The sequence below is a fragment of the Sparus aurata genome, chromosome 5 (genome assembly GCF_900880675.1).
Source record: "Sparus aurata chromosome 5, fSpaAur1.1, whole genome shotgun sequence".
Classification (NCBI taxonomy): domain Eukaryota; kingdom Metazoa; phylum Chordata; class Actinopteri; order Spariformes; family Sparidae; genus Sparus; species Sparus aurata.
The window spans coordinates 15,176,147-15,201,911 of record NC_044191.1 but is presented as its reverse complement, the minus strand read 5'-3'; the positions used below and the strand labels follow the sequence as shown (position 1 = coordinate 15,201,911).

At 42.8% G+C, this 25,765-nt stretch overlaps 1 protein-coding gene and 1 long non-coding RNA gene across 3 annotated transcripts in view; one reads left to right on the top strand and one right to left on the bottom strand.

Moving 5' to 3' along the window:
- Nucleotides 1–25,765, top strand: part of sema4c (sema domain, immunoglobulin domain (Ig), transmembrane domain (TM) and short cytoplasmic domain, (semaphorin) 4C) — a 109,996-nt gene that overhangs the window by 38,671 nt on the left and 45,560 nt on the right. For both annotated transcript variants that reach the window (XM_030417158.1, XM_030417157.1), the window contains one exon: nucleotides 12,142–12,350. In XM_030417158.1, coding sequence (XP_030273018.1) covers nucleotides 12,227–12,350 — 124 coding nt within the window. In that variant the 5' untranslated portion in view covers nucleotides 12,142–12,226. The remainder of the gene's footprint in view (nucleotides 1–12,141; nucleotides 12,351–25,765) is intronic.
- The window catches only part of LOC115581776 (uncharacterized), a 28,465-nt gene continuing 23,921 nt past the window's right edge, over nucleotides 21,222–25,765 (bottom strand). The window contains exon 3 of the long non-coding RNA XR_003984067.1: nucleotides 21,222–21,423. This is a non-coding gene — a long non-coding RNA (uncharacterized LOC115581776). The remainder of the gene's footprint in view (nucleotides 21,424–25,765) is intronic.

The window sequence follows — 25,765 nt, the reverse complement described above, 5'->3', positions numbered from 1 at the left end:
CTATTCATCCCAGCCGCCCTCCTTCGCCACCTGTCTGCTGCTGGTGTGTGTAGGCTGTTTTCTATAGGAGTCCAGCTAGGTGTAACCTTTCTGCCCTGTGGCACCTCACTGAGATCCAGAGCTCTGCGCTCTGCGTGAACTCCTGAACTTTTTGCCGAAAGAAGAACTCAAAGACCGGAGCTCGGGAGAGGGGAGGAGGACAGAGCGAGTGGGAGAGAAAGCGAAAGGAGCGCTACTGGACAATTAGCCCCCCTAGGAGCATAGTGGGCGGCCTCCCCAAGACAGAATATACACTGCGAGTGTTTCAGAGACTGGCAGCCAGACGGAGAAACTGAAGCGAGCGGGAGATAGTGTGAGCGTGGGTGTGTGTGTGTGTGCGTGTGAGCGTAAGTGTGTGTGCGTGTGTCATAGCGTTTTGCATACACACGCCCAGCGGTTGTTGTTCCGAAAATGAGACAGTACGTCGGGCGCCCGCAGGCGTCAATACGACCATTTCTATTATTCAGAGCTGATTACAGCGCTAAATCGTACAGCAGTGAATACTTTTTAATGAGCTTTGAAATAAAACAGAGAAAGTTTGTCAGCCTTTTTGTTTGTCTGAATCTGGCTGGCGGGTGAAAAAAGCATATTTGCCGGAGTGATTTTATTAGTGCGCTGGCGTGTGAGGAGCAGGTTGCAACGGAAGTGTACGTGCATCTGTGCATGTGGCATCGCTTTTTATGTTTGGTCCACATGAATGTGTGGGTGTGTGGTATTATCTCCAGTATCCAAACATGCCACAAAAAACAGTGTTAGTGTAAATGAGTTCATGCGCGTTCGGCTTTCATTCAGAAGCCGGTCTGCCGCCTCGAGCAGAGCTGATCGACCTGTGACTACATGGCAATCAGGGGGCTAGCACACTCTTATGTATGCGCATTGATGACAGGTCAGAGCGCTATACCAGCGCCCCCCGCCTCCGAGGCCCGCGCACAGGGGCAGGCAGGTCGAGTCAGGCCAGAGTGCACGTGCGTTTTTACCATTTCTCGCTGCACTCATGCGTGCTCATCAGAAACAACATACGCTGCGCTGACAGCACAAGGTCAGCCAGAGAAAAAAAAACAGAGACGGAGCGCAGGATGGAGAGACAGAGGGAGAGGAGAACACAGATGGCGTGTCTGCTCGCACATCACTAACCTGGTTATTGTCGACATAGAGGAGAGATCTGGTCTCTTTAAATCTCAAGTAACAATAAAACAGGTTAGAGGCTGGAGAGGAAACGGGTTAACACGGCTAATCTGTACATTTCTGACTGACGTAAACTGATTATTTTTTGCACTCTTTAATTCTGCGTCAGCTAGTGATATCATTCAACCAACTGGACCAAAGTCCAGAATCTTTAAATGGTCATGCTGTGATTAATTCTGTGAATCACAGCATGCTGAACAGAGTAAGTTGGTTCGATAAACAAACTGAATCCCAATTTTCACGTTGATGTTAACAGTTTTCTGGTTATCTTACTTATTTTACTGAAGTTTACAAAAAGTAACTGATAGAAATAGATGTGATAGAAATGCATATGAATTGAAAAAATGGCTTGATGAATTATCAAGTGATGTCACAACAATCAGTCAAACACTTGATGAGATATTTATTCATTTTTCAATTCATGTGCATTTCAATCATCTCCATTTCTTTTAATTATTTTTCGTCACGTCCGCCCCTCGTATGATTTGTCCTCATCCGGCAGCAGAGACTGACGTGTCATCTAATGATAAGCAATCTTGTCAGTGTCATGTTCAGTTGACAAGGAAGCTAGAAACAGGAAACCTCTTCTTTCTGTAAGATAATTTCACGTCACCCTGTCATAATCCGTGCTTGTCTCTATCCGTGGTTGAGTAAGATGACATCCTCTTCATCCCACACACCAAACCTCGATTGACTCAGTTGTTTTAACCCTTATCATTACATTTATCAATACTTTTTATCACAATGTCATGATCAAAACATTTTTTGATCTTTTACGAGGTCCACCAATACAAAAAATATAATATGAATCACTGTTTATGTTAATTTATTTCTTCGTGAGATAAAATACATTAGATCCCAAATTCTGAATGGTTTTGTTGAACCTGAGAACACTGGGCAGAATGACACTGTGCGCAAGAAGTAATTCTATTAAGAAAATATGGGATCCAAGTGCTATGAAACCCCTGAGGGACAAAGGAAAAACACATGTTTAGGGATTTGGAAGGAATAATTTTTTTCACCTGTTCTTAAATCATTAACAGATGAGAAAACAACTTAGACATAGAAAATGAATCAACACATTTTTGTTTTTCGCTTGCCCTCAGGGGCTCCAGTGTAGTACCATTTTGCGTCTCGAGAATACAGTTCAATAGGTGTTGGATTTTTGCCCGTGGTCCACCATTAAGTTTGACTTTCTAATTTTAATTTTCCTTTACGGTAAAAAGTGAAACTGCATCAAAAAAATTGCCACCTCTGTCAGCTATTGTTGACGCTGAGAGTTCAATAGTCATGAATTATCTCCATGTCCACTCCATGAGTGTGTGTGTGTGTGTGTGTGTGTGTGTGTGTGTGTGTGTCTGTAAGATCTGCCTTCATTCAACAAGGGCTCACTACCACAGACCAAGTGCACAGATGGTCCTGCTGTCCGATTAGCTGGACGTCGGTCTCTCAGGTTTCATCTCCCCTGCACCTCCTCTTCTATCACTTCCTTGGGTCTGAGCAGGTGTTTGGCCCCTAGTCAGAGTCCAAATCAGATCCATTTCATCTGTAATCAGCTGGAGCCTCTGGCACTGATGGAAGAGATCAGAGCTCCGATCAAAGAATTATAAGCCGACCACGCCTGGCCAGCCGACCATGACATGGACAAGACGGCGAGGTGGAGGGGGGGGGTTGATGTGGGCGAGCGGGCAGGAGTTACAACAGGGATGAAAGGAGAGAAGATGGAGATTTGAAGGCCTGCAGAATCTCCCGGGGGAGAGACATGAAAGATCAGGGTGCTTTGGGGGGGGGGGGGAGGCAGCAGGGAGGCTAAGATGTTACACTCGCAAGCTCTCATGGGATTTTATTTTCTTCTTTCTTTTTTGACATTTCCATCATGTGGAAATAGGTTGTTTAAAGTCAAATGCCGTGCTCGGTTCCGCCTCAGTTTGAGGTAATTAAGATGGGAAGGGAATTCCAATCACAATGTGAAAAGAAAGTCGATGACATTAACTTGGTGCAGCTCAATTGCTCGATGCCACCGCCGCCGGTTAGCGAATCATTTAATGCGTGCAAATATGGGAAATCGTGCGCGCAGGTGCGTGAAAATCGATGGGCGACTCACATATTGATGGCTGCGGTTTTTTAGAGGGGCATTTCAAACACTTTTCGTAAATGTGTTAACATGGTGTCGGACGTTTCAGAAGAGGCACGCTCGCAAATCTCTCCCATTCATCCTCTACGTTCGCACACCGCGCGCAGAGGATCAAAACCCGCTTTGATTATCAGCCTTTCATCTGTGCCAGCTCAAGAAGAAGAACACACACACACACACACACACACACACACACACACACACAAATAGCCACAAACACACAGCTCTTTAATGTGAGCTGGTCAGTTTCATACCTATATTCACGGATATGCTAGTTAATGCTATCACTTAGATGCAGACCCGTTCGTACATGCTATTGCTTCCAGCCATTCAGACCATACAGGCTCTCACACACAAACACACTCTCACACCTGCTTTATGAGCCCACCTGTGCTTTTGTACAAAGTGTGTGTGTGTGTGTGTGTGTGTGTGTGCGTGTGTGTGCGCGTGTGCGCATGTTTTCTTGTCAGCGGAGTGTCCACATCTGCTCCATTAGCTCCACACTGTGAATAAAGGCAGTGCATCAGCTCTGTTGCGTTCATCCGTCTTGTCACTGTATAGGGAAAAAGCTCACTCACTGTCTTTTTTCAGCCCTGTTGCACGCATGGCTCTACAGCAGTGTATGAATAACTAAGAAGATATACCAAAAAAAAGTGCAGAAGTCCATGTTGACTTCTCTCACATCCCACAAGTCATCAATTTTGCAGGGAGCGCTGCAACATGATACTCCTATTTTATAACCATTTTGCTCTGGACTTGAACCCAAAACCTTGAAATCTCTTCTGTGATGCATCGCCACAACTGGAGCCATTGAATATTTTTACATTTATATTCAAGGCCGTTACCTAAAGCTGTCATACAGGGCAAGATACTGTGTCTGAGCTCTGACCGCCCTGGTTTTAAGGACTGATCTGTGATCAAAACGTTTCAAGTGTAAGAATTGGGGGAATTTTCATATGATACATCTTCTCGCAGGGCTCTCTGGGGGGTTCACACACTCCACTTTTGAACCCCCAGAATACATTTGAATCACAAAGATGAAACTAGGTGAACTCTGGTCACAAATTAACATTTGGCAGTGAATCTCTCTGCGTGGGAAGAGATGAACAATTTATCTTTCGGAGCCGTCTCGAAAAGTAAAGTTCAAATAGGTGAGCTGTGCCACCAATCAAACCGTTCCATCCACAGCACCCATTTTTCTTTTTCAGAGACATTTACTGCCAGTGCGACGGAGATTCCACAGTTGTCACAGGTAGTAAAATACCATCAAGCTAAGAAGCATTTCTTTTCAATTGTTTGATCTTTAGGTTTTTTTCCAAAACCAAGCGGAAAAAAATCAGGCAGTGAAATAATTTTAATCTGTCTCCAAGAAACATGGACTTTCTGTATTCTCAGGCAGAGTTCTGTTTTATTCTGCATTGTTACAAGATAGTGACACTCGGTTTCAAGCAGTTTGATTTGTATGGGAACCAAGTTTACACCAGCCAACAAAAAGGCTGTGAAAAAGAGAAAGATTTTCATGGGTATTGGAAAATGGCCTCTAGATAACCCTACACCACAGATGAATGTAGATAGATAGATAGATACGCTTTATTTTCAGACTCAAGGTCCATGTAATACAGATAAGGATGTCAAAGTAAAACTACTTTTAACTTGAAATGATTTAAAAAGACACATACACATACTCCACAAGGAAGTGATCAAAAATCAAAATCAGTGCAAGGTAGTCCATCAGAAGAAGAGGAAAAGAGAGAAGAGGAAAGATCAGATTATGCAGGACTACTGAGTGGAGGCAAGATAGGCAAGTGAAACAGGAGGCAAATGTCAATAAAGGGGGGAAGGTCTCGCACAGCCGCGTCCAGATGTCCCCTCCACAGAGTTAACTGAGTCTGCATATGAATGTGGACGGAAGTTGACAATTCTGTCAGTTGAGTGAAATTCAGATGTGTATTTCTTTGTGTTGGGATCTGTTTCACCCATTTTCAGCAACAAACTGAGTGGAGTGGAGGGCTCGGGGACAAGCTGGAGGTCAGGTCATATTGGCAGTTTGTCAGGACGGGCCTTATATTTAAAATTTTTCCGATTAGGCCAATGTTGAAAACCAGCGGTCTCGAAAAAAAAAAAAACACATGTACATCCAACCCTCTGTGCACTGGTGCTGCTCCAGCTCCCCCCGTTAATGATTTCAAAGTGAGGGGAACGCGGCTTCAAATGTCCCCGAGCCGCTCTCAAACGCTCCGTCCACGAGGTGTGAAATCGTTTGATCCAGTTTGTTCTATTAAGGTGAAACAGCTTGTGTGTGTGTGAGAGAGAGAGTTTGCACTTGTGCGTATTTGTGTGTCTTTTTAAACACCCCCCCGGAGCACTAAAAAAGTGGAGGGAAGGGGGAGGGGACCAGGGGAGGGGGGGTTTACAGGAAGGAAGGAAGGAAGGAAGGAAGGAAGAGAGCTGACGGTAGCCGCTGTGTTTGTTTTGCAGGGAGGCGAGAGGGGAGACGAATGGTGGGAGCTGTCCTTTAGTCCATCCGTCCGTAAGTGTGTGTGTGTGTGTATGTGTGTGTGTGTGTGTGTGTGTAGGGGCAGTTACGGGTTAATGGACATTAAGTCTGTCCCTGTAGGATAGGCGGAGTGGAGGGCGCTGGTTGATGCTCCCTGGCTCTCTGTAACCCACAGAGGGGTCAGAGGTCAGGGTGAGAAGTCAAACAATGCCTGGAAGGACGAGCAGTCAGCTGGGACTGCAACAGAGGTCAGCGTGTGCTGTGTGTATGTAGGTCAGAAAAGGGCTGCCAGGAAGGGAGACGCGGAGGGAACTGAAGGGCAGGAAGAGGACAAACGGAAAACACAGGCGTACAGCGGTGAAGAAAAGAGGACGGACGGATGGGGGTTGGAAACGTTCTTCGCATCCACCTTTTTTTTTTTTCCCCGACATCCGCTCATTTCGAGGAAAACGACCCTGCTTTGCTTCTCCCCGCAGGGACCCTTCTTACCTCCAAATACACGCTGACAAGAAACACACTCAAGCATACATTCAGGCAAAACACACACACACATGCACACACACATATGCACATACAAGTCGACAGGCACCTCCGAAAACACACACGCACACAGGAGCTGAGCAACCTAATCAGAACATGTGGCCTATTTCTCTGTATGTTTTAATGAGCTCTCCATTGTGAAGTGCTGACTGATATTATTAGGCTACCGTGTCTCAGCTCATTAGTTAAACCAGGCTCAACAAAAACACCAGCAGCTAGAAGATGATTTGATACCGCCTGCAGAGTTATGTGACACCGCAGGACCTTAAAGAGGCCGTGGCGAGACACGGAGCGAGCGAGGTAATTTGGTCAACCGCGGCGGGGCGCAGCTGAATCCCGCGTCTTACGACTCAACGAGGAATCGTAAGAGCGGGTTTGAAGGAAAGTGGAAGAAAAAATACATCACAGGCCGACTCCAGCTGCCTCCCCTCGGCGTTCGTAAAGCTCCCGCCGGATGTGGCTTGAAGATTCAGTGAGCAATTTTAGCAGCAGCGCGGTGTCAAGTGAAGAGGAGTCGTCGACAGCAGTGATAGAAAACAACACTGCAGCTAGCTAATTTGTTCCTAGTTGACCGTTATTGCTCTGCGTGAACAGCTCAATTTTCTATATTGGAGCCGTATGGTATGGGGTTCCATTAGTATGGAATCTCTCTGCTATGTGCCGGTAAAGCAGCTGAATGAGTCGAACTGACCTGACGACTGTCTTCGATGCTTTCTGAACGGTTTCTGCAGTGACATGCTGTCAAAGCTAGGACTACTGGTAGAAAGGTAACCTGCTAGCATGATTACTGCCAGCTAGCCTCTATTGGCTGTGTATGATACAGCACTGTATTATTAAAGTGCTGTATCATAAAAAGGTGCTGGAATGTGGTTTAATTTACTCAAGTACTGTATTTAAACCCCCCTCCAGTGAATTTCGCTATTTTTATGATAGTCTTGTATTCCTGTCATGGCGATATTGATGAGCCAAACTGTCTGTTTATTTTGATGACAAATAGCTTAATTTTGTGCTCAAAGTCACTTAATTTAAGCTGTTCTCTGTTTGAGGAAGAACGTTGTATGTCAGACAGGAAGGAGTGGCTGGAGGTGAGCTTTAAGTACCTGTGCTTCGCTTGACTACTTCCATTTTAAGCTAGGTACCAGTTGTTAGCCGCGGATAGATACGAAGCCATATTCACTTTATTTATGCCAACAGAACATGTCTATCTGATCATTTACGACACATTTTTATCGATTAAACGGGAGATTTAAACCGCTCGAATGTACGAGTGTCGAAATTAGAATGTGTTAAACACGTTCGCTTAATAAACACTAATCACATGTAGTGTGACACGAGAGTCATTCTGCATACAGTTGGGCACACTTTGCTAATGACGCTTTTACTTGTACCTTATTTTTCAGTATAAAATGATGAATAAAGAACGGCTCAGTACCGTCATTAATTGTAAAACAATAAATAAACATTTTTTTTAAATGTATTTTTAGATTCCTGCTGAAATGAATCCGTTTAAAGATTTAGAAACTCAGATCCGCCATGTGTGGCAGCGGTGGAAGCAATTCATAGATAGTTGACTTACTTGCTTCTAGGGTACACATAGAATTATGCAAATAAGTGAATAAGTAAATTATCTGTGTAAAGCGATTACTTTAACGTACATGTCGTATTAAACAGATAAGTAAATCATCTGTAAAGTGCTTCCACAGTCACTGCAGGGACCACACCAGCAGTGGGTTTGACTGTTGTTTTCTGAGTTTTTCTTTTTCTTTTTCTTATTTGAAAATTGAGTCATTTCAGTGGGAATTCAATATGTAAAATTATATTTGTTGTTGTTTTACTATAGTGGCATTGAGCCATTCTTTATTCATCATCTAATATTTCCCCAGCGACACATTCTAAACTAGAGCTTGTCTTTTATTGTGTAAAAGAAACACACACATTCAAGGATTCTGTGATTATATAACCGTGAAAAAGAAATTGAGAAGTAATTTAGGGATATCAAAGCAATCTTTTCAATAGCAATAGAACCTGATCCTGAACGATTCAGCCATCTCATGTTGTAGTGATGCTATCAGCGGGTGAAATCTGATGCTGGAACCGCAGCTATCTATAAAGGCACTGCTATTAACCCTTTGCTTTAACTACAAATCCGGCTTTGCAATACAAGTAGTCAAGCTTACAAGTATACGGAAAAAGTAGGCAGCTCTCACGTGACCCTCGCCTTGCAGGTCATCTTTGTCTGTACCAGCTTTTTCCTGTCACGGCAGAAGGGGGTTGCAATTATCTGTCCAAGCGTGCACAGGGTAAAAAGGAACCATCCTCAACGTAGTCTTAGTCCCTACCATACTGATCGTAGTTTATTGGGGCTGTAAAACACCTTTGCCTGGATTTGAAAATCAATGTTTTTGCATCTTGGCAGTGTTATTAGTGACAAAATGGTTCTGCTGTGAGTTTGGGAGAGAGGAAAAGAACGGAAGACGGGATGAAAGAAAAGTGGCAGCAAACAGAAAAAAAGAGGACGTGTTATTGAAAGTGAGATGTACATTCAAGATTTTTAAGCTGTTTCTCAGGCGGAAGCTTCGAATCTTCCGTCTCCTTCACCATCCTCTCGTGTTTACACGCTGGCTCTTCACTTAATCCGGCCTTCAGGATGCTCACTCTCCTTGGTTACCTCTCAGCATAGAGATGGAAGCGTGAATGAGAAGAAAAGAGAGAAAAAAAACTGTGAGCCTTCTGCAGTGTCTTCAGACATGCTTCTTTTTTTCTCTCCATAACTCTCCCTTCTCCTCTCTCATCCCTCGCTCCCTCCCTCGCTCCGTCCATCTCAATCTCAATCTCGGCTCACTCAAGCGTTGGCCAGCGAGGCCTCCAGCATCGATCTAATAAAGCTGGTAGTCAGCACAGCGAGGCTTGAGGAGCTTTCACCGAAACCCAGTGTTTAAGCACGCTCATTTAACAGCACGTAGCCATGATCTGATCTGGGGTGGAGGGGGCATTTTATTTTTTTTTCTTCTTTCAGCCTCTTCTTATTTTCCTCTCAAAAAGTAATCAATAACAGTCACATTGATTGGACGTGGGCACACAAACACACACACACACACACATCTCCAAATCTCAATTGCCTCCCCTGCCAATCTGCCAAATAGACCAAATGGTTTTTGCCAGCTCTGGAGTTTAATATTCACGTGTGGGACTTGAATGTGAAATGTGCTTCATATACAGACAGATTTTCTGTCTTTGTGTTGGGTTCAAAATATATATAGTTTGACAATGTGTGCCTGTTTAAAAGTCATCGATTCCACCTCTCCAATGAGGCGCCATGTCGTTTGCTGATATGCAACACTGTCTGTATGTGTGTGTGTGTGTGTGTGTGTGTGTGTGTGTGTGTGTGTCTTTGTATTTCAGTTCTTGTGAGGATATGTCCTCATGAGAATCCAAACATTAAGAAAGACCCGCCTTTCAGTTCAGTAATTCGTAAAGTATCGGAATAATCAGACTTGGTTTAGATTGTGGTTTGTGGGAGATGCAGAGGGTCAGTTCACCAAATTAACTTCACAACAAAAACCCTCTTTTTTCATGTCCCCACTCCAAGTAATATCTAGCCTCGCAGTTAGTTTAGTTGTTTTGTTGCTGACATATCCGTCTCTTCCGAGATTTTCTGCTGCCATTTGAATACAATAGAAGTGAACAGACATTTTCTTTTGGTAATCTCAGCGTTTAAAAATGACCTTTGAAAGTAACAGTGCCATATTTTCTACATCTAGGAACACCATGCTTTGAAGTGCTGTCATCAGAATTACTTTCCAACACAACACCAAGGCCCCCAATGAGAAGGGTGGACAGAACATTTTATCAATTATCCTTAAGGTCTTAGTGTGCGTCAAACCAGGTGCTTCTCAGATTGTTTCAGAAACCAATTCTCAGTGGTAGAATCAGGCAGCACTGCTTTTAAAAATTTATGCAACTTCTCAAAAACGTACAATCGGATTATCACACGCCAAAGACACTTAAAGCTCAGGGATCAGCGAGCTTTCTGCATGTGGTTCTGCAAATAGGTACGAACACTTTTGCCTTAAATGTGCAGTATGTAATAACTGGCAACCTGTCGAATATATGCAAAACAAATGGGGGAGCACATCAGAGTAAATAGCTGTTAACCTTAGCCTCTGTTGGCTAGTTAGCCCAGTTAGCTGTACAGGTAGTAGTCCAGACTAGAAATTCAGAGAACTAGTTAGAATGGGATCTGCTCACATTCTGTTGATAATTCAAGTTAAATTTGGAATTTGAACTTAATTTCTCACATATTGCCCCTTTAGCACACTCTCAAATGACAGGTGGTACATCCTGGTTGAAGCATACTAAGGCCTTTAGTAGGCAGAGACAATCTATGGACGTTGCTGTAGGCTGCATAAATTTATTTTTTTCTTTTGTGTCGCAGCATAGCCACAGCAGCAGAAACCCCAGAGACAGATATTTCACTATACTTCGACAAATAAAACCATCTGCATGGCTAGACACCACTGGGGAGAATGTGTGGTTTTTAATTTATTTGACCAATAAATCAGTCTGGTTTTTTCAACAAATGCGACCATCACCTTGCAGTTTTGTAGAGGAACAGGCAGAATAAGTAATTTCTCTCTTAGACTTGTTATCTCCCACTTGGCATCATTGATCGGAGAGGTTTGTCAGCACAGGTTGCTGCAGTAAATCCACTGATGACAGCACTCCAACACACACACAAAAAAACTAGGAAGTTATTCTCACACTTAAACACTCTACTAATGAAAAAAGAAATGTATTGATCCAAGGCTGCTCCTGCTTGATGTTGCCCTTAATAAATGTTTCATCTTGAACTTGAGTGTGTTTCACACACATGTGCCATTAATTGATGTCACTGAGTGCATAAGAAATGACTCTATATCATAAAATGAAGGTTTAAGGGCTGGCAAGTACTCACATGCATACAAAAAGCAAACTTGAGAAAGTGTCATTGTGTGTGTAAGTATTATTCTAATGTGAAACTCCTCCTCATCAGTCTCACCTGCAGCCCCCGTAACAAGTCAATCATGCCGTGCTGTTATTGGCCTGTAATGCCGCTCTGTAGCCACACACTTGACATGTTCATTAGGTATAAAGCAATTCATTTACAACACCGTGGTATTGGATTGTCCTTGCCTCGACATTCATTTCCCAACACGTTGGCGTTTGATGCGTTGCCAGCGCCAATTAACTTTGATAACTCAGCCCCAGTTTAATATACTGCTGCTGAATTGGCTTGACAAGAGTGCGGCGATAAGCTGTTTCTGAGCTTTTTGAGTGGCGATAGTAGGATTATCGCTCAGAGTGAGGGAGGAACAGGGAGAACTTCCCTGCATAACCCCCCCTGGCCAAAAGTCATTAAAATGTTTGATTTGTTTTTGTTGGCAGACACACACACACACACAGAGGCACACACACTGATTGCAGCTATGTCCTCGTTGGCTTTAATGATTTGCATAACTCATTTCTGTTTTACATTATTGTGGATTTCGATGAACATGTTCAATTATACACTACATGTTTTCAAAGACGGAGATTTATCTTCTGCTGCAGCTTGAACAAGTGAATCGTTTTGTGTGGCCTTTTTGAAAAATGTGCGAGTTGTAGATACTGTTCTGACAAAAATTGTTTCTGATAAACAACCGAGGCCCAATAAGAGAAGTGAATTGCTGCTTCCAGCTGATGTGTTGGTTTTTCTTTCTCTCGGCAGGCAGCCAGGAGCCGAGCTGCTCTCTCGAGCCCCTCTCATCAGCTGATTGATCCCTCCATCCATCACTCAACGCCAGCTCCAACGAATGGGCGCTGACACAGGAGCCATGGGTGGGACCAAGGTCTTGCTCCTGGTGTTTCTGGTCGGATGGGAGAAGTCGCTGTGTCTCAACTGGAACCCAGTCCCACGCAAGACAGTTCGATACCAGGGTGAGTGAGAAACATGATACCAGCTGATAGAAGAGTTAGGCCTCAGGGGGAATTGATGCTTTTCCGGTCAATGCCAGACTGGAAGAATTCCTGAAACATTTTCCAACTTTTATCTTTTCTTTTCCTTTTGATGTCAACATATTATTGACTATCACCCTGAACTCAGATGCACAGTACAATTATCCAATCAAATGTTTTTGCCAGCATCCTCGCACAAACCTCACGTGATATTACTCTGCTAGCTACATACATGCTAACAGTAAATGGTGGTTTTACATGGTGGGTGGTGTCGGCTAGTGGCCCCAAATTATAAACCTCACAAATATTTTAATTAGACACAGAATACACACAGTTAGAAGTTGTATTTTTTCTTTAATATTGTCTTTCACCGCCTATGATATTGCTTTGCTAGCTACCTACAAGCTAACAGTGGATTGTGGTTTCATATGATTGGAGTTCGCTAGTTGCCCCAATATATTTGATCTGATAGACTATATTGACCAGTACGCATGAGTCTTCATAGATATTTTAAAGTTTGGCAAAAGAAGTGAAAAGGAAGGGCTTTGCTGTAAAAATACTCAAGAAGATTTCTTCAACATATATTTTTAGCATACATCAAGAGATAAATTAAACAATTAGGCTACAACAGGGGACACAGAATTAGAAGGATATATAAATGCGTAGTAAATATAATTTTTTATCTTACTGTGTCTTTAAAGGCCTACTTACAGTGGAAATTGGTGATGTAGTGACTACTCGCAGAACTAGATGGTGAACTTAGCCGCTAACATGTCAGCCAGGCATATGGTAGCACTAGTAGCTCCTTCAGAGATGCATTACACCATTGACTTCTATGTGAGTAACTGTCTTAAACTATTCCTTCCTTGTGGAGAAGTTTATAGCATCCTCATACAGAGTGGGGGAAATGGAAGAACATGATGAGCACAACTGCTGGACAGCTTCCTCCATTTGTTTGTTTTTCTGTTGTCTCAAAGATCATCATGATCGAGACAGCTTGCTACTGGTCAACATGCAAGCTATTCCTGTCAGAGTTCACCACAGTTGATCTTGATTCTAAACATTTGTACAGATTTACTTTCTTTCCCGGTACAAAATCCACCGAGTCGTCACCATAAGACGGATTTTAGGGACTGACAGCTGTTGGTAGGATCTTCCAAGTTGGCCCCAAAGTGATTTATCTGGTCAGACATCTCATACAAAACCAATGATGGCGAATATGGGTCCCATTACAACAATCAGGGAGGATTTTCCATTATACCACAGGTGGATGATTTCTGATTCTGTAAAGAGGCCCGACATACACCCTGTGTAAAACAATACATCAGTCTAATCCTTGCGCTCAACTGCATTTGCACTCTTTATCTCAGCCCTCCTCTGCAGCCGGGCCCAGTTTTCTTCCCTGAACAATGCCAATTGTTGCAAGCTGAGAAATAGTCTTTTTTAATCCCTCAAAGGGGAAGTGCTGCTTTCTCTCTCTTGGGGATTAGGGAAATACTATAAAGAGAGGGGAAAATATGGGGGAAAAAAATATATTTCCTCACCTCTCTGTGCCACCTATTCCACCTTTCATCGCATATCTACCTCTCCTTTCCCTTCTCCTCCTCCTCTTTCTTTTTTGCCTATTATCCGTCTCCTCCCCTTTTTTTCGCTTTGTACGCTGCAGCTCGTCGTATGAACCCGGAATGCTCTTACGGCATTTCCACAAAGAGCTCCGATTTCAGCCGCTCTCGAGGAGAATGGCGCTCGGTGGCGGTTGCAGTGGCGGTGGAGTGTGGGGATATTTCAAAAGCGGCTTTCTCATGCTGCTATCTTGAAAAAACCCTCCTCCCCTTCCTCCTTCTTTCCCATACAGCCCTCCTGCCTTCTCTTATCCCTCCGTGCCACAGTCGTCGCTGGTGTTGCGGTGGGATGCGAGGGAGGGCAGAAACAATTGATAGGGCGTCAATACTTTCTGGTGAAAATGCTCCAGTGTGACAAAGCCATCGTTGGCAGAGAGCAGCCCAGATTTGCTGCATTTTGGCCATTACAAAGTTGTGGTGAAGGCTCACCACACAGGGCAAACAGGGACAGCTGCAGACACATGTTCTTATATGGAAGGAGCAGAGAGAAACGCACTCCCAAAACAGTATCCCACTTTGAGTATTTTTCTGAAAAATAAATCTGCCTGCAGAGACAAGATAACTCCCTCCGCTCCTAGTGCCGTTGCACTTTTATGTAATGAAGCTCTTTGAAATGAAAGCCTTGTCATGAATCGTTGGAGAAGGCGCGTCACGTCACTCGTGTCACACTTGGAGTGTGGCACTTGAGCTCGGGAAGATTCTCAACGCAAATTGATTTGCATTGGAAACAAGTGGGATTATCTCACCCGCTGACAGATTTCTCCACTCGGTTAAAGAAAAATGAGATTTTCAGGCTCAATACTGGGTTAAATGACTTATATGGATGGGTTCTCGCTACGGTGCTGAGGAGGAGATAGGAGAGATGGAATGGAAAAACAAAGCTGCAGAAAAGAGGTAGTGAGGGAGGGATTTGAGGGGAGAAAGGAGAGAGTGGGGGGGGCTATATAATGGAAAGAAAGCAAAAGAGAGAGACAGGTAGTGAGAGACAGAAAGAAAGGCTGGGGGAGAGAGGCCAGTCACTAACTGCCTTAAAAGGACAGAAAGTAGCTCTAGAGAGCGACATAGGGAAAGGAAAACACACACACACACACACACAAACACACACACACACACAAACTCTGTAGGACACTCACCCTGTGTTTCATTTCACACTGAGGCATTTCCCTGTACAGACACACAGCATCCATATTAACTTGTGTGTGTGTGTGTGTGTGTGTGTGTGTGTGTGTGTGTGTGTGTGTGTGTGTGAGAGAGAGAGAGAGAGAGAGAGAGAGTTGCTGTTTGCATGCAGTGGGAGTTTGCAAGATAGAGACAAGAAGAAAGGCAATGAAAAACTAGAGTGAGAGAAAATGCGGGGGCACAGAGGGCATTTGTGTTTATACCTGTTTGTGTAGAGAGAGAAAGAGAGAGAGAGAGAGAGTGTGTGTGCGTGCGTGTGTGTGTGTGTGCGTGTGTGTGTGTAGCTGTGTGTCTGTCTATCTAATCCCCCTTTGTTTATGTGTGTGTAAATGTGTGTACTGCTTAGGCTGGCAGTCTGAGGGATTTGGAGCTCTGGGCAGTGTGTGTGTGTGTGTGTGTGTGTGTGTGTGAAAGAGAGAGAGAGAGTTGGGTGGGTGGGTTCTTGTGGGGCAGCGATGGTTGAAGAGATAATATTTAGCCGCACACACACACACACACACACCCCAGCACCACCACCGTCGCCAGGCAATTACGTGGGGCTTACATGAGGTTGCAAAAGAAGAAAGACAAACATCCTCTGTGCGTGCGTGTGTGTGTGTGTGTGTGTGTGTGTGTCTGTGTTTCCCTCGCTATCAATCCACCTCTTCTTCTCTGTCTTTTACTTTTTAAAAGTCACATGTTGACATTTTGAATTTCGGTATTTTGTTATTCCTCGCCAGCTGCTCGTCACATTCATAGAGGGGGAAAAAAATCATTGTTGGCTCCTAATGAGACACTTTATGTCCACACATTATGTATCGCCGCCACCAAGCCGCTAATGAGTGCTGTAAATTTACATACTTTTCTTTTCTAATCGCTGACACAGTGCATGTACCTTGATTTATTTGCACTAAATGCGGTTTATATTTCACATTTATGTGATATTGTGCAAATTTCTCATTTGTTTTTTTTTCTGCTCAAAATCTTCTCATCCATAAATTTCAAGCTAATGTTTGATGAAAAGGTTAATGTTGTTCCATTGTTGTCTTGTTGGCGACAAATCGCAATGAAAAGACTGAAATCAACAAATATATTTCAGTCTCTCTCTCAATACTTTTCATTTCCTATCCTGTCTGTGGCTCTCAGCCCCGGGTCCATTGCTTGTCGGCCAAGTCTGAATCAGCTGGGCACCAGTAATAGTAGTAGTTTTTAGCAAATGTCGCTCATTGAGGAGTAAATATTCCATGTGTTGAGGACTATTTTAAGATTTAGATTAATACACACTTGGGTATTTTTTGCACGTTGACATTGCATGTGGCTTTAACTCAAAATAAACTGCAATACCTATTTTTACTCCGAATGGAGAAACATGTTACGCGGGGCTCATTGAACGTTTTGTTCACTCATCTTTGGACAACAGTGAAGGTCTGTGGTGCAGACAGATGAGATGCATCAGGCTTTACTGACTCAACAGGAACTACTCGTTGGTAGGATGAAGAAGTCATTGTTCTGAATCTCAGACTGTGAGAAGTGTCAGATTTTAGAGTCTCAATTCTAGTTCACGTCCTAAACTTTGGGTTTCAGGTTGTTTAGAATGAAAAGGAGCAGTAGCATTAGCCTAACTTGATAGCTGACCTCCCATCCAGCTAATATTTTACAATGTTTAGTTCTGTTTATTAACGTTAAAAGACAACATTTAAGCAACCGAATCTGGAATACAGACATGTGACCACACTGCCTGTTCAATGGCTCATTAGTGTTTGAAATGTTAACATTCAAATAACTTATGCTAGTTAACCTTTAGCTAACATTGGCTGAGTTATTGCTAATGTAAGTTAAAGTTTTTTTCTGACTGTTGGTGTCCTTGTTTCCTCCCTTTCACCTGTGCCTTTTCCACTCTGTCACTGCATCTGAGCTGCTTTGTCCTTTTTCCTTTCCTTCTGAATTGGCCACACCTAATTGGAACAACCATTATGTTATTTTGAGCTACCCTCATGCCCTTAAACTCTACTGACCACAGAAAATCCTCCAGCTGATAACACCACTGTCATCTCCTGCTCCTTTCTGTCCTTTTCTTTTCCCTTTTCTCTTCTTTTTTTCTCACACATCTCGTACACTCCTTAACCCAGCCCAACGACAGAGGCCAGTAAGCCGAAACTATGACAAAACACAGCAGCTGTGGTTACACAAAGAAGGGAAGAAAGAAAGAAAAGAAAGAGGGAGGGAGGTGAAGAGAGGTGACATAGAGCCCTTAGAAACTTGATATTTGGTTTGAACATCTAGCCCACTTTGATGCTGCAAATGAGCGCTGCATCAAGAGAAGCAAATGCATGCATCTTGATTTAGACGAAGGACGACAGAAGAAGAGACGTAGCAGAGAAAAAACTTACTGAGCAGAGGGAGAGTGAAAAGGGCCAGGCCTCTGACCTCTAGAAACCTCTCTCCCTCGCTTTCTCTCTTTTTTCCCCCTCCTTTCTGCCTCTCCGCCATATCTCCCCGAAACCCTCCAATTACAGTAATGAGTGGTTGAGTGCGAGGCAGAGGAGGAGGCAGAGAGAGGCTGTGCGTGACTGGGAGGATAGATGGAGGGAGAAGGAGGGTGGGGTGGAGGAGAGAGATTCATCACTGCTTTTTATCTGCTATGAGTGTCACTCATCCAATGACCCTGCGCTGATTGGTCAGTGAAGATTAACAGCTGCGACCAGATGTCAGGACCCGAACTGCTCTCTGTTGTCATACTGACTTTGTGAGGGCTGACGTGTGGGCAAGTGGGCATGTAGATTAAAATGGAAATGCCACTCGAAGGCCGCACTTATCCAAAGCACCTTCTTGTGGCAGAGTGCAGTGGTTGAACTCAGAGTCTGGTTTACCATCGCTGCCAACACATTCAAAATCACTGCTGCCCATTCTTCTCTTATCCTTAAAGCAAAGGAGAATAGTTCATACAGACAAATGAAACATGATAGATTCACATACGAAAATGTGATTTTACTGATATTTTACGTGTGAAAACAATAATTGTACATGTAAAATCGCTTTTTGATGGATTGAATTCAACTTTGCATGCAATGTGGTTCACCACGTGTCACACTTATTTCAATTACACGTTACATGTAAAAAAAACTAAATTGAATTTAATGCAGACTCCAACATGAATCTAATGTCTTTATTTGATTATTACATATACAATCAAGGGGAACTTTAACATAGGCATAATTGGTTTATTATTCAAGTTTTGCACATAAATAATGCATTTCAAATTGGTTATTTTGTCCCCTGTATGAATCACATATCTAGTTATTCAGTCATGGTAGAAAAGATATAAAAGCTTTGCATTCAATGTGACACTTTGCATCGAATTAATTAAATATAATTAGATGGAAGATTTATATGTAATTAAAGGACCTGAACCCTTTTTTCCTTGCTGCAGTTTGATTAAACACATCCTCATATATCTACATGACTGAATAGGTCAGTTTGGTTAGGCAACAAAACTACTTGGTTAGGTTTGGGGAAAAGAAGCTGTAAAGGTAAAAAATTATCAGCACTATACAAATGTAACTTAAGTTACATTGCACATGATGCAAGTCAAATCTGTTATGCCGTCACCTGACTTCCTCCTTTGTTGCTGTAATGGTTATTATGGCCACTAGAGGTCGGCACCTAACATTAAAATTCAAAGGGTCATGTTTCTGCTGAGGAGAAGCTGGTTTGGTTACGTATTTGTTGCAGAAATCAGAGAGTGATTCAAGAAAATCATCTTCAACAGCTTTCAAAGTCAAGTAGCTGATGAAGTCATTTAACATTTACCAGCTTGTGGATCTCAAATGATTCCCACAGTCCAATTTAATGGTAAATTGAACATATTTGGGTTGTCGAATATAGTGAACTGCAGAGTTTGTAATGGCCGTTTCTATGCATTTTTCAATGGCATTTTATAGAGTAAATTATTCTATCATTTAATCTAGTTCTTGAATTGACCTTGATAATCAGAAGTGTTCTGCCTTGAGATGTCCATGGTCATGTAAATGCGGCATATTTGGATACAATTCATGTGCAAAAACGATGCATTTTGGCTTCCGAATTTAGAAACTTTGAAACAGAAAATACTTAAAGTAAGTGTCCGAGCTTTGTGAATGGACTAGACCGCATGTTGTACCTTACATAGCTGTGTTTGCCTCCGCAGATTGTCTGAGCAGGGAATGGGCCTATTTCACTCTGACTTCTTGACAGACTTCCACACAAACATCCAGAGTGTGAGGATGTTATTATGCTGGGTTTGAGAGTAGGGTTTCACAGTCTCAATGGCTTTTCATTTCAACTAGATTTCCCGGTCTTGTGAATCACCAAATACTTGTAATTGTAGTCATATAAAACATTCAGTGAGTCAAATGCCAAACTCTAGCAGTGCCGTGCTGCACCCGTCGAGCCTCACAGGCTCCCCTCTATCTCCCTTTGTGGGCGTCTGTGTGTCATCACCACTAAGTTGTAGAGAGAGGCCTAACTCTCTCCAGCTGCTGTACCAGTAGTACATGCTGAACCATGACGCTGGAATGGAAAAAAAAACCTCAACAAGCTCTTGATTTGTGCTGCTTGTTGTGGATTGCGATGGCGACCCCCCACCAAGCTTGGCTGTGTTACCCCCACCCCTTTCATCTGCTGGCTTCAGCCCCCCCACCCTCGAGAACCCTGGGCTCACTTGATCCGTTGTTGTGTTAATCCACTTCTACCACTTCCTCTCCTCCCACCCTCCCATCCCTTCATCTCATCGTGCAATTCTGGTGGTTCAATCGCTCTACTGCTCAGACTGATTTTTTACAGAAAACAATGATGGTAAAGCCGCAGAGGAGATTCAAATGAACCATTACCGACAAAAAGAAGGGGCTTACACATTTAGGCCACGCTGACACAAATAATTATTCGGCTTAAGAACATGTACTTTTATTATGTATTCATCAAAGTGCATGCCATCATTCTTTGCTGCATGTGGATTCAGTCACAAACAAGTACATTCTAATATTCCTTTGCAGTAACATATAATTTATGACAAGGGAAACTCAGTCAACAATTGACAAAACATATTTTTGTCGATCTAGCTAGTAAGAGCACAGATATCTCCCTCCTCCATGCTCTCATTCTGTCGTACACCTGACTCTCCTGTGAACTTGTCGTCTGTTCAACAGACAAAGCCTGAGCACCCACGGGGGAGTGTGTGTGCCTTTGTGTACGCTGTATTGTTTTTTTTTCCTTCAAAGAGGGGTACCTGCTCAGATGAAGGTATGTATGCCTGCCTGTTTGTGTGGGCGCTGCGCAACGTCTCTCCCTCCTCTGTGTCTGTCTGTCTCTGCCTCTCATTCGGTGTTTGTCGCTGCTTCAAAGCTCTCCCCAAAATAGGCCTTTAATCATAGTTTGGTGTGTGAGTGGCTCGGCGGTTAGAAGCTATAAGCAGAGGCTGGATGTATTTATAGCAGACAGGGAGAGGGAGGCTGCGTGGAGCTCCACTGGAAGGCTGATGGAGGCAGATTACAGAGGCGAGGGCCCCGGATCGAGACCTTTCCAGCCAGCCGTGAAAGCAACAGGCGCTTTCCCCCCCTCCTTCTTCTCCACCACGCATGGGAGTTCTGTTTGGTCTGGCTCAGAGCTGATGGGCTGGGCTGGACGTTGCAGCAGCGACATGACCCTGACATGCCCCACAATGAAGTGTGCACACGCGTACATGAAGCGCAGACAAAAGCGCACTATGACAGTTTCCATGGAGTCGCGCTACTTAATGTCACCATAAAGCAAACAGCTTTCCAGTAATAACAAAAGGCTCAACAATAAAGTGGCGTAATGGTGTTGGTGCATATTTCTGCATTACTGCTTACCACTTTCCAAAGAATCACATCCTCCTCGTTTCACTTCATTTCTGCGCTCTATGAAAATATCCTCCTCGGCCTTGAAACTAGCTGATAATGACTAATCCATCAAACGAAAACGTTTTTTGTCCTTTTGTGTTAAATTCCAAGAAGCAAAACACATTCAACACGAGAGCGTCGTCTGCCGAGCTGCCACCTTTTTATTGTGAGAAGCGAACAAATTCACATTATGCTTTTCATTAACGCTGCGCTTGTATTATAGTTAGCGACTATGAATCCTCCTCTCGATAATGTTTTGTCTGAAGCGGGATTATCGCTGCAGGCTACTGCAGTCGTAATGTGCTCAGGGATCGAGTGAAATTTCTCCATGGTGGTGCACTCAAGGACACTCCGCCACCCGACACTCAAACAGCCAGCCTGCAAAACATCAAATGCACAAGACACACAACAAGTATAAACAAAAAAAAAAAAATCAATGCGAGACGGCTAATGTGAAATTGGTAGTTTCAGGCGGTGACTCTACCAGCTCTCGGGTCTCTCAGATGTTGCAGCTTCCTGTCATGAGCCAAATAGGAAGTTGTTTTAAATAGGCCTTTTTACAACACTTCCATTTCATGCTACTTTTTACCTCAGCACCACTCCATCTCACAGGGAGGCATTGTTCTTTTTTACTCCTCTACATTTATCCAACAGCCATAACTACTACTTGTAGAAGATTATACATACAAATAAGGTGAGTTTGATTGCATAATATGAGGACTGGTTAGAATAAACCATCCAGAGGTTTATCCAGGTTAGCATTTGTTAGCATTGACCCCAAAACTTAACAGAAAGAAATCATCATCATCAGCACCATCACCATCATCATCATCATCATTGTATTGCCAATAATAATTCTGTTATAATGTATCTGATACTTTTGATACTGTTATTATTTCTGCACTTTTAAATAGATGCATTTTTACATTTGCATTAGTGAAATTAATTATTTCACTTACTTTTTTCTTGATACAATTTTTACCCTCAAATATCTACAATAGTATTTGGACTCTTTCATAGTTATTTTCCTTTTCCTGCCCTATTCAAGCAGTCAGCATCAAGTGCCATACATCATTTAATTCAGGAGAACTTTCAGTCTGTCTCATTTAAAGTCCATATTTTACATTTGCTTTGTCTGAGAATGGATTAATTTACCAAAATGTAAAAAATATGCCCTTTAAAAGTGATTTTTGATACTGTGAGCTTAGACAAGACCTCAGGAAGTTTTATTATATTATTTATTATATAGTATTGTTATTTTAAAAGTGTTTTTTTTATTTTCTTCCACAACTGACCTTTCCTAAGTAAGATAAAGCCTGTTACTAAAATGTTGTCATCTTGGTTTTTCCACAAAAAACTGTGTAACTAACTCATCTTATATTTCATTACTGACAATGTAGATCTGTCCAAAACACCTCAGAGAGTAAACAGGGGGGTTATGAATTAATAACAGAGAACAGTGAGTAAAAGTGACTTTTCTCAGAGGAATATTTCATCCATTGAAGATGCCAGCCATCTAAGTCTTAAATGGTTAAAGCAATATAAGATTATTTTATTTCATCAGTTGAGACTTTGATGAAAAGAATGACCACTCTCGAGTTTGTACACCAAGTATGAAACTAATATCAGCAGCTTGTTAGCTAACCCAAAACATGTTGTTTTTACGCTGTAGTGTTTGTGCAGATTATCAGATTAGATATTACATGTCACTTAGTGAGCTTTAGAGGTGCTGGTCAGCAGACTTTGTTATTCTCCACCTGCTACAAGTCTGTACTGAGTACTTAAAAACTGAAAAATCAGGACGTTACAAGCTCTCTGTGATGGTTCTTCAGGAATGGTTCACTTCTGAAAATATTTGAAGAAGTTAATTCTTGTCAAGTTAATTCTCATTCTTCGGAAACCATCACAGAGAACTTGTAACTGCCTGGAAAGAATCTTAAAACATATGATGTGCTTTGTAAAATGGTCAGAGGAATTTGTCAAGTAGCCATAAGTATAGTTAATGAGCAAAAAATAGCAAATGTGCAGCTCCAGCACGATCATGTATCCATACTAATACACATTCATCAGTTTACTGTCACTTATTATGATGCATTCCATGTATTCACTCCAAAATTTTACATAGAAATTGCTGGAAACCTGTTTTGTTTTCTCAAAGTTTTCTTCTCTTTCTTTAAATGTCATGTATTGTATAATCCACCCACACAGACGCAAATCTAAAAGGCTGTCATACTGTCTTTGTCTATTTTTATTACCCCTCCTATCACACCCTCACACCCATCTAAAGACAAACACACACACACCCACACAGAGCCAATGAAGAGGTCTTGTAGTGCAGTGATCTCAGATCACCTCTGTCTCCACTGGTACTGACCTCGGTCAGGCCCTCTGAGTTGTTTATCTTTTGTACTCTCCCTCTCTACCCTGACGTTCTATTTTTGCCATCTTGTTTGTATTTCTGCCGTCATCTGTTGGACTCATTATGCCTCCCCTCGTCTCTGCTCTCCATTTTTAATACGCACTCTTTTATTTATATTCTCCCTTTTCTTTTGTTCTCTGCAAACTGTTGTCTCCGAGCATCAAAGGCCTTGTAATTTAACTCAAACCGCCTTTTACACACACGCTCAACAGGTCCTTAAAGTGATGGAAAACTGACTGAACAATCCAAACAAATCCACCTGAGAGCTCCCGAAAACAGTTGTCTATGTCGTACATGCAGTAGGCAAACAGTGGCATTGCCATGTACACAGCACAACGGTAGTTTACTTGTTCTTTGGAATTCGTGAATCAGAACATGTTGTTGTTGTTGTTTCTGCTCAGTCATTATTAGAACAGCAGATTCCTTCTTTTCTTCTCCCCAGCTATAAAAACATCAAGAAAGTCCTAAAGTCTCAGATGCTGTTTGCATAAATTTGAACTTTGAACAAAAAAACCACACACACATTGAACCACAGGTGTGTGTGTGGTGTGCATGTTTGTGCATAGAGCCATCGCAGCAGCAGGTAGCCTCAGGGCTGCCACAGTGTGGCTGCAGATGGTAAGTGCATCTGCCCGTATCGCCTCTTAATGACAGAGCCGCTGATCACTTCAAACAAGCCACTCGGAGCAAAACTTTCCCTCTGCTGGTGGAGAGACGTTCAAGTCACTGAGCAGGTACCCTGGAGAACCATCCAGGACTCTGCCAGTGTGTGTGTGTCTGTGTCTGTGTGTGTGTGTGTGTGTGTGTGTGTGTGTGTGTGTATTTGTTTGTTTGTTTGTGCTGATGCAGTGTGTCTTCTACACATAAACTTGGAACACATAAACACACTGAGAATATACAGACGTGCACTGATTTGCGTGTACAGTGTGTGTGTGTGTGTGTGTGTGTGTGTGTGTGTGTGTGTGTGTGTGTGTAACTCTGCAGAAGTGTGTCAGCTCTGGAGCTTTTTTGCCTGGCTGTGTGGAACACAGCAGATGTGCTCAGTTCTCCCCTGAGGATGCCAACTCTCCCTCCCTCCCTCCCTCCCTCCCTCCCTCCCCCTCTCTCTCTCTCCTCCCTTCAGTCACTCTCATCAGGCTCCCTCATCCGTACGTACCCTCCAATGTTTATACACCACTGCTCTTCAGATAATAAGCTGACTTCTGTACTTATCCCCCTTCCTTCCTTTGGTTACTCATTCCCTCCTCTCTTCCATTTCTCTCCTTGCATCCTGCTGTGCTCTGCCTCTGACAACATGTCACCTCTCAGGCTTTTTTTTTTTAACCTTAACCGTTTGACTGGCCGCGTTTTCTATGATGTTTGCCCAATGTTTACAGTTTAACACACACCCACACACACACACGCACGTTGGAGCAGGCTGGTCGCAACAAGTAGAGGGTTTAACTTTGATGGTCGAAATGCTTTTTCAGCACTCATCCAGAGTCAACAAACAACAACAACAGTGGGTATCCTCATGTATGAGTGTAGTCAAATGTGAAGTAGATGTATAAATACTTGTGAATTATATCAGCTTTTCCCAACTAGGCTGCCAGGCTGTTCTCTTAAAAAAGATCAAACAAAACATATTTTCAAGGCTTACAAGATATGTTTGGTTCATGTGACTGCTGGTCGCAACTGTACGGTTCGGGACATCTCAAGCTGTGCTGTGGCAACAGTGCACTACAGCCTATTCAACATGGGTTGGTGGTGTCAGTTTGAGGCTCAGCTCGCTTAATGTTCCATTTTCCTAACCATATAGACATAAAAGCCTATTCTTGTATTTATACTGTAGAACAAAAGATGGAACAGTGAGAAGAAAAAAAGAAAATGACAAAAAAAATAAATAATAACAATTCGGGGAGCCTTTTCAAAAATGTCACGGGATGCAGAATAATTATGCGAAGGACTCTTGTTTACCTTGATTCTGGCACCTCCGTTCGTCTTAATGTGCCACTTCATTAGTGTTTTGAAAGCAATAATATTTTCTTCTTTTGGAAATGAAATCACTTGCTCCGCAGCAGGTATGAAAAGAAATCATTGTTTATTTGGAGCAACAAAAAAACCCCAAGCTTATGGTTTCACGATTAGTGAATTAGTAAAAAATCAGTTTTCGCTCTCACTGTAGACGTCCGTCAACAGAGAGGCACAGTTTCGCGTCACCTGGCAGAAAATGTTGTCATTTGTCACAAATATAAAGTTGTGCTGTTGGGAGATAAAAGCTCATTTTGTGCAACCTTGCTTGGAAATTATAAGAATAATATG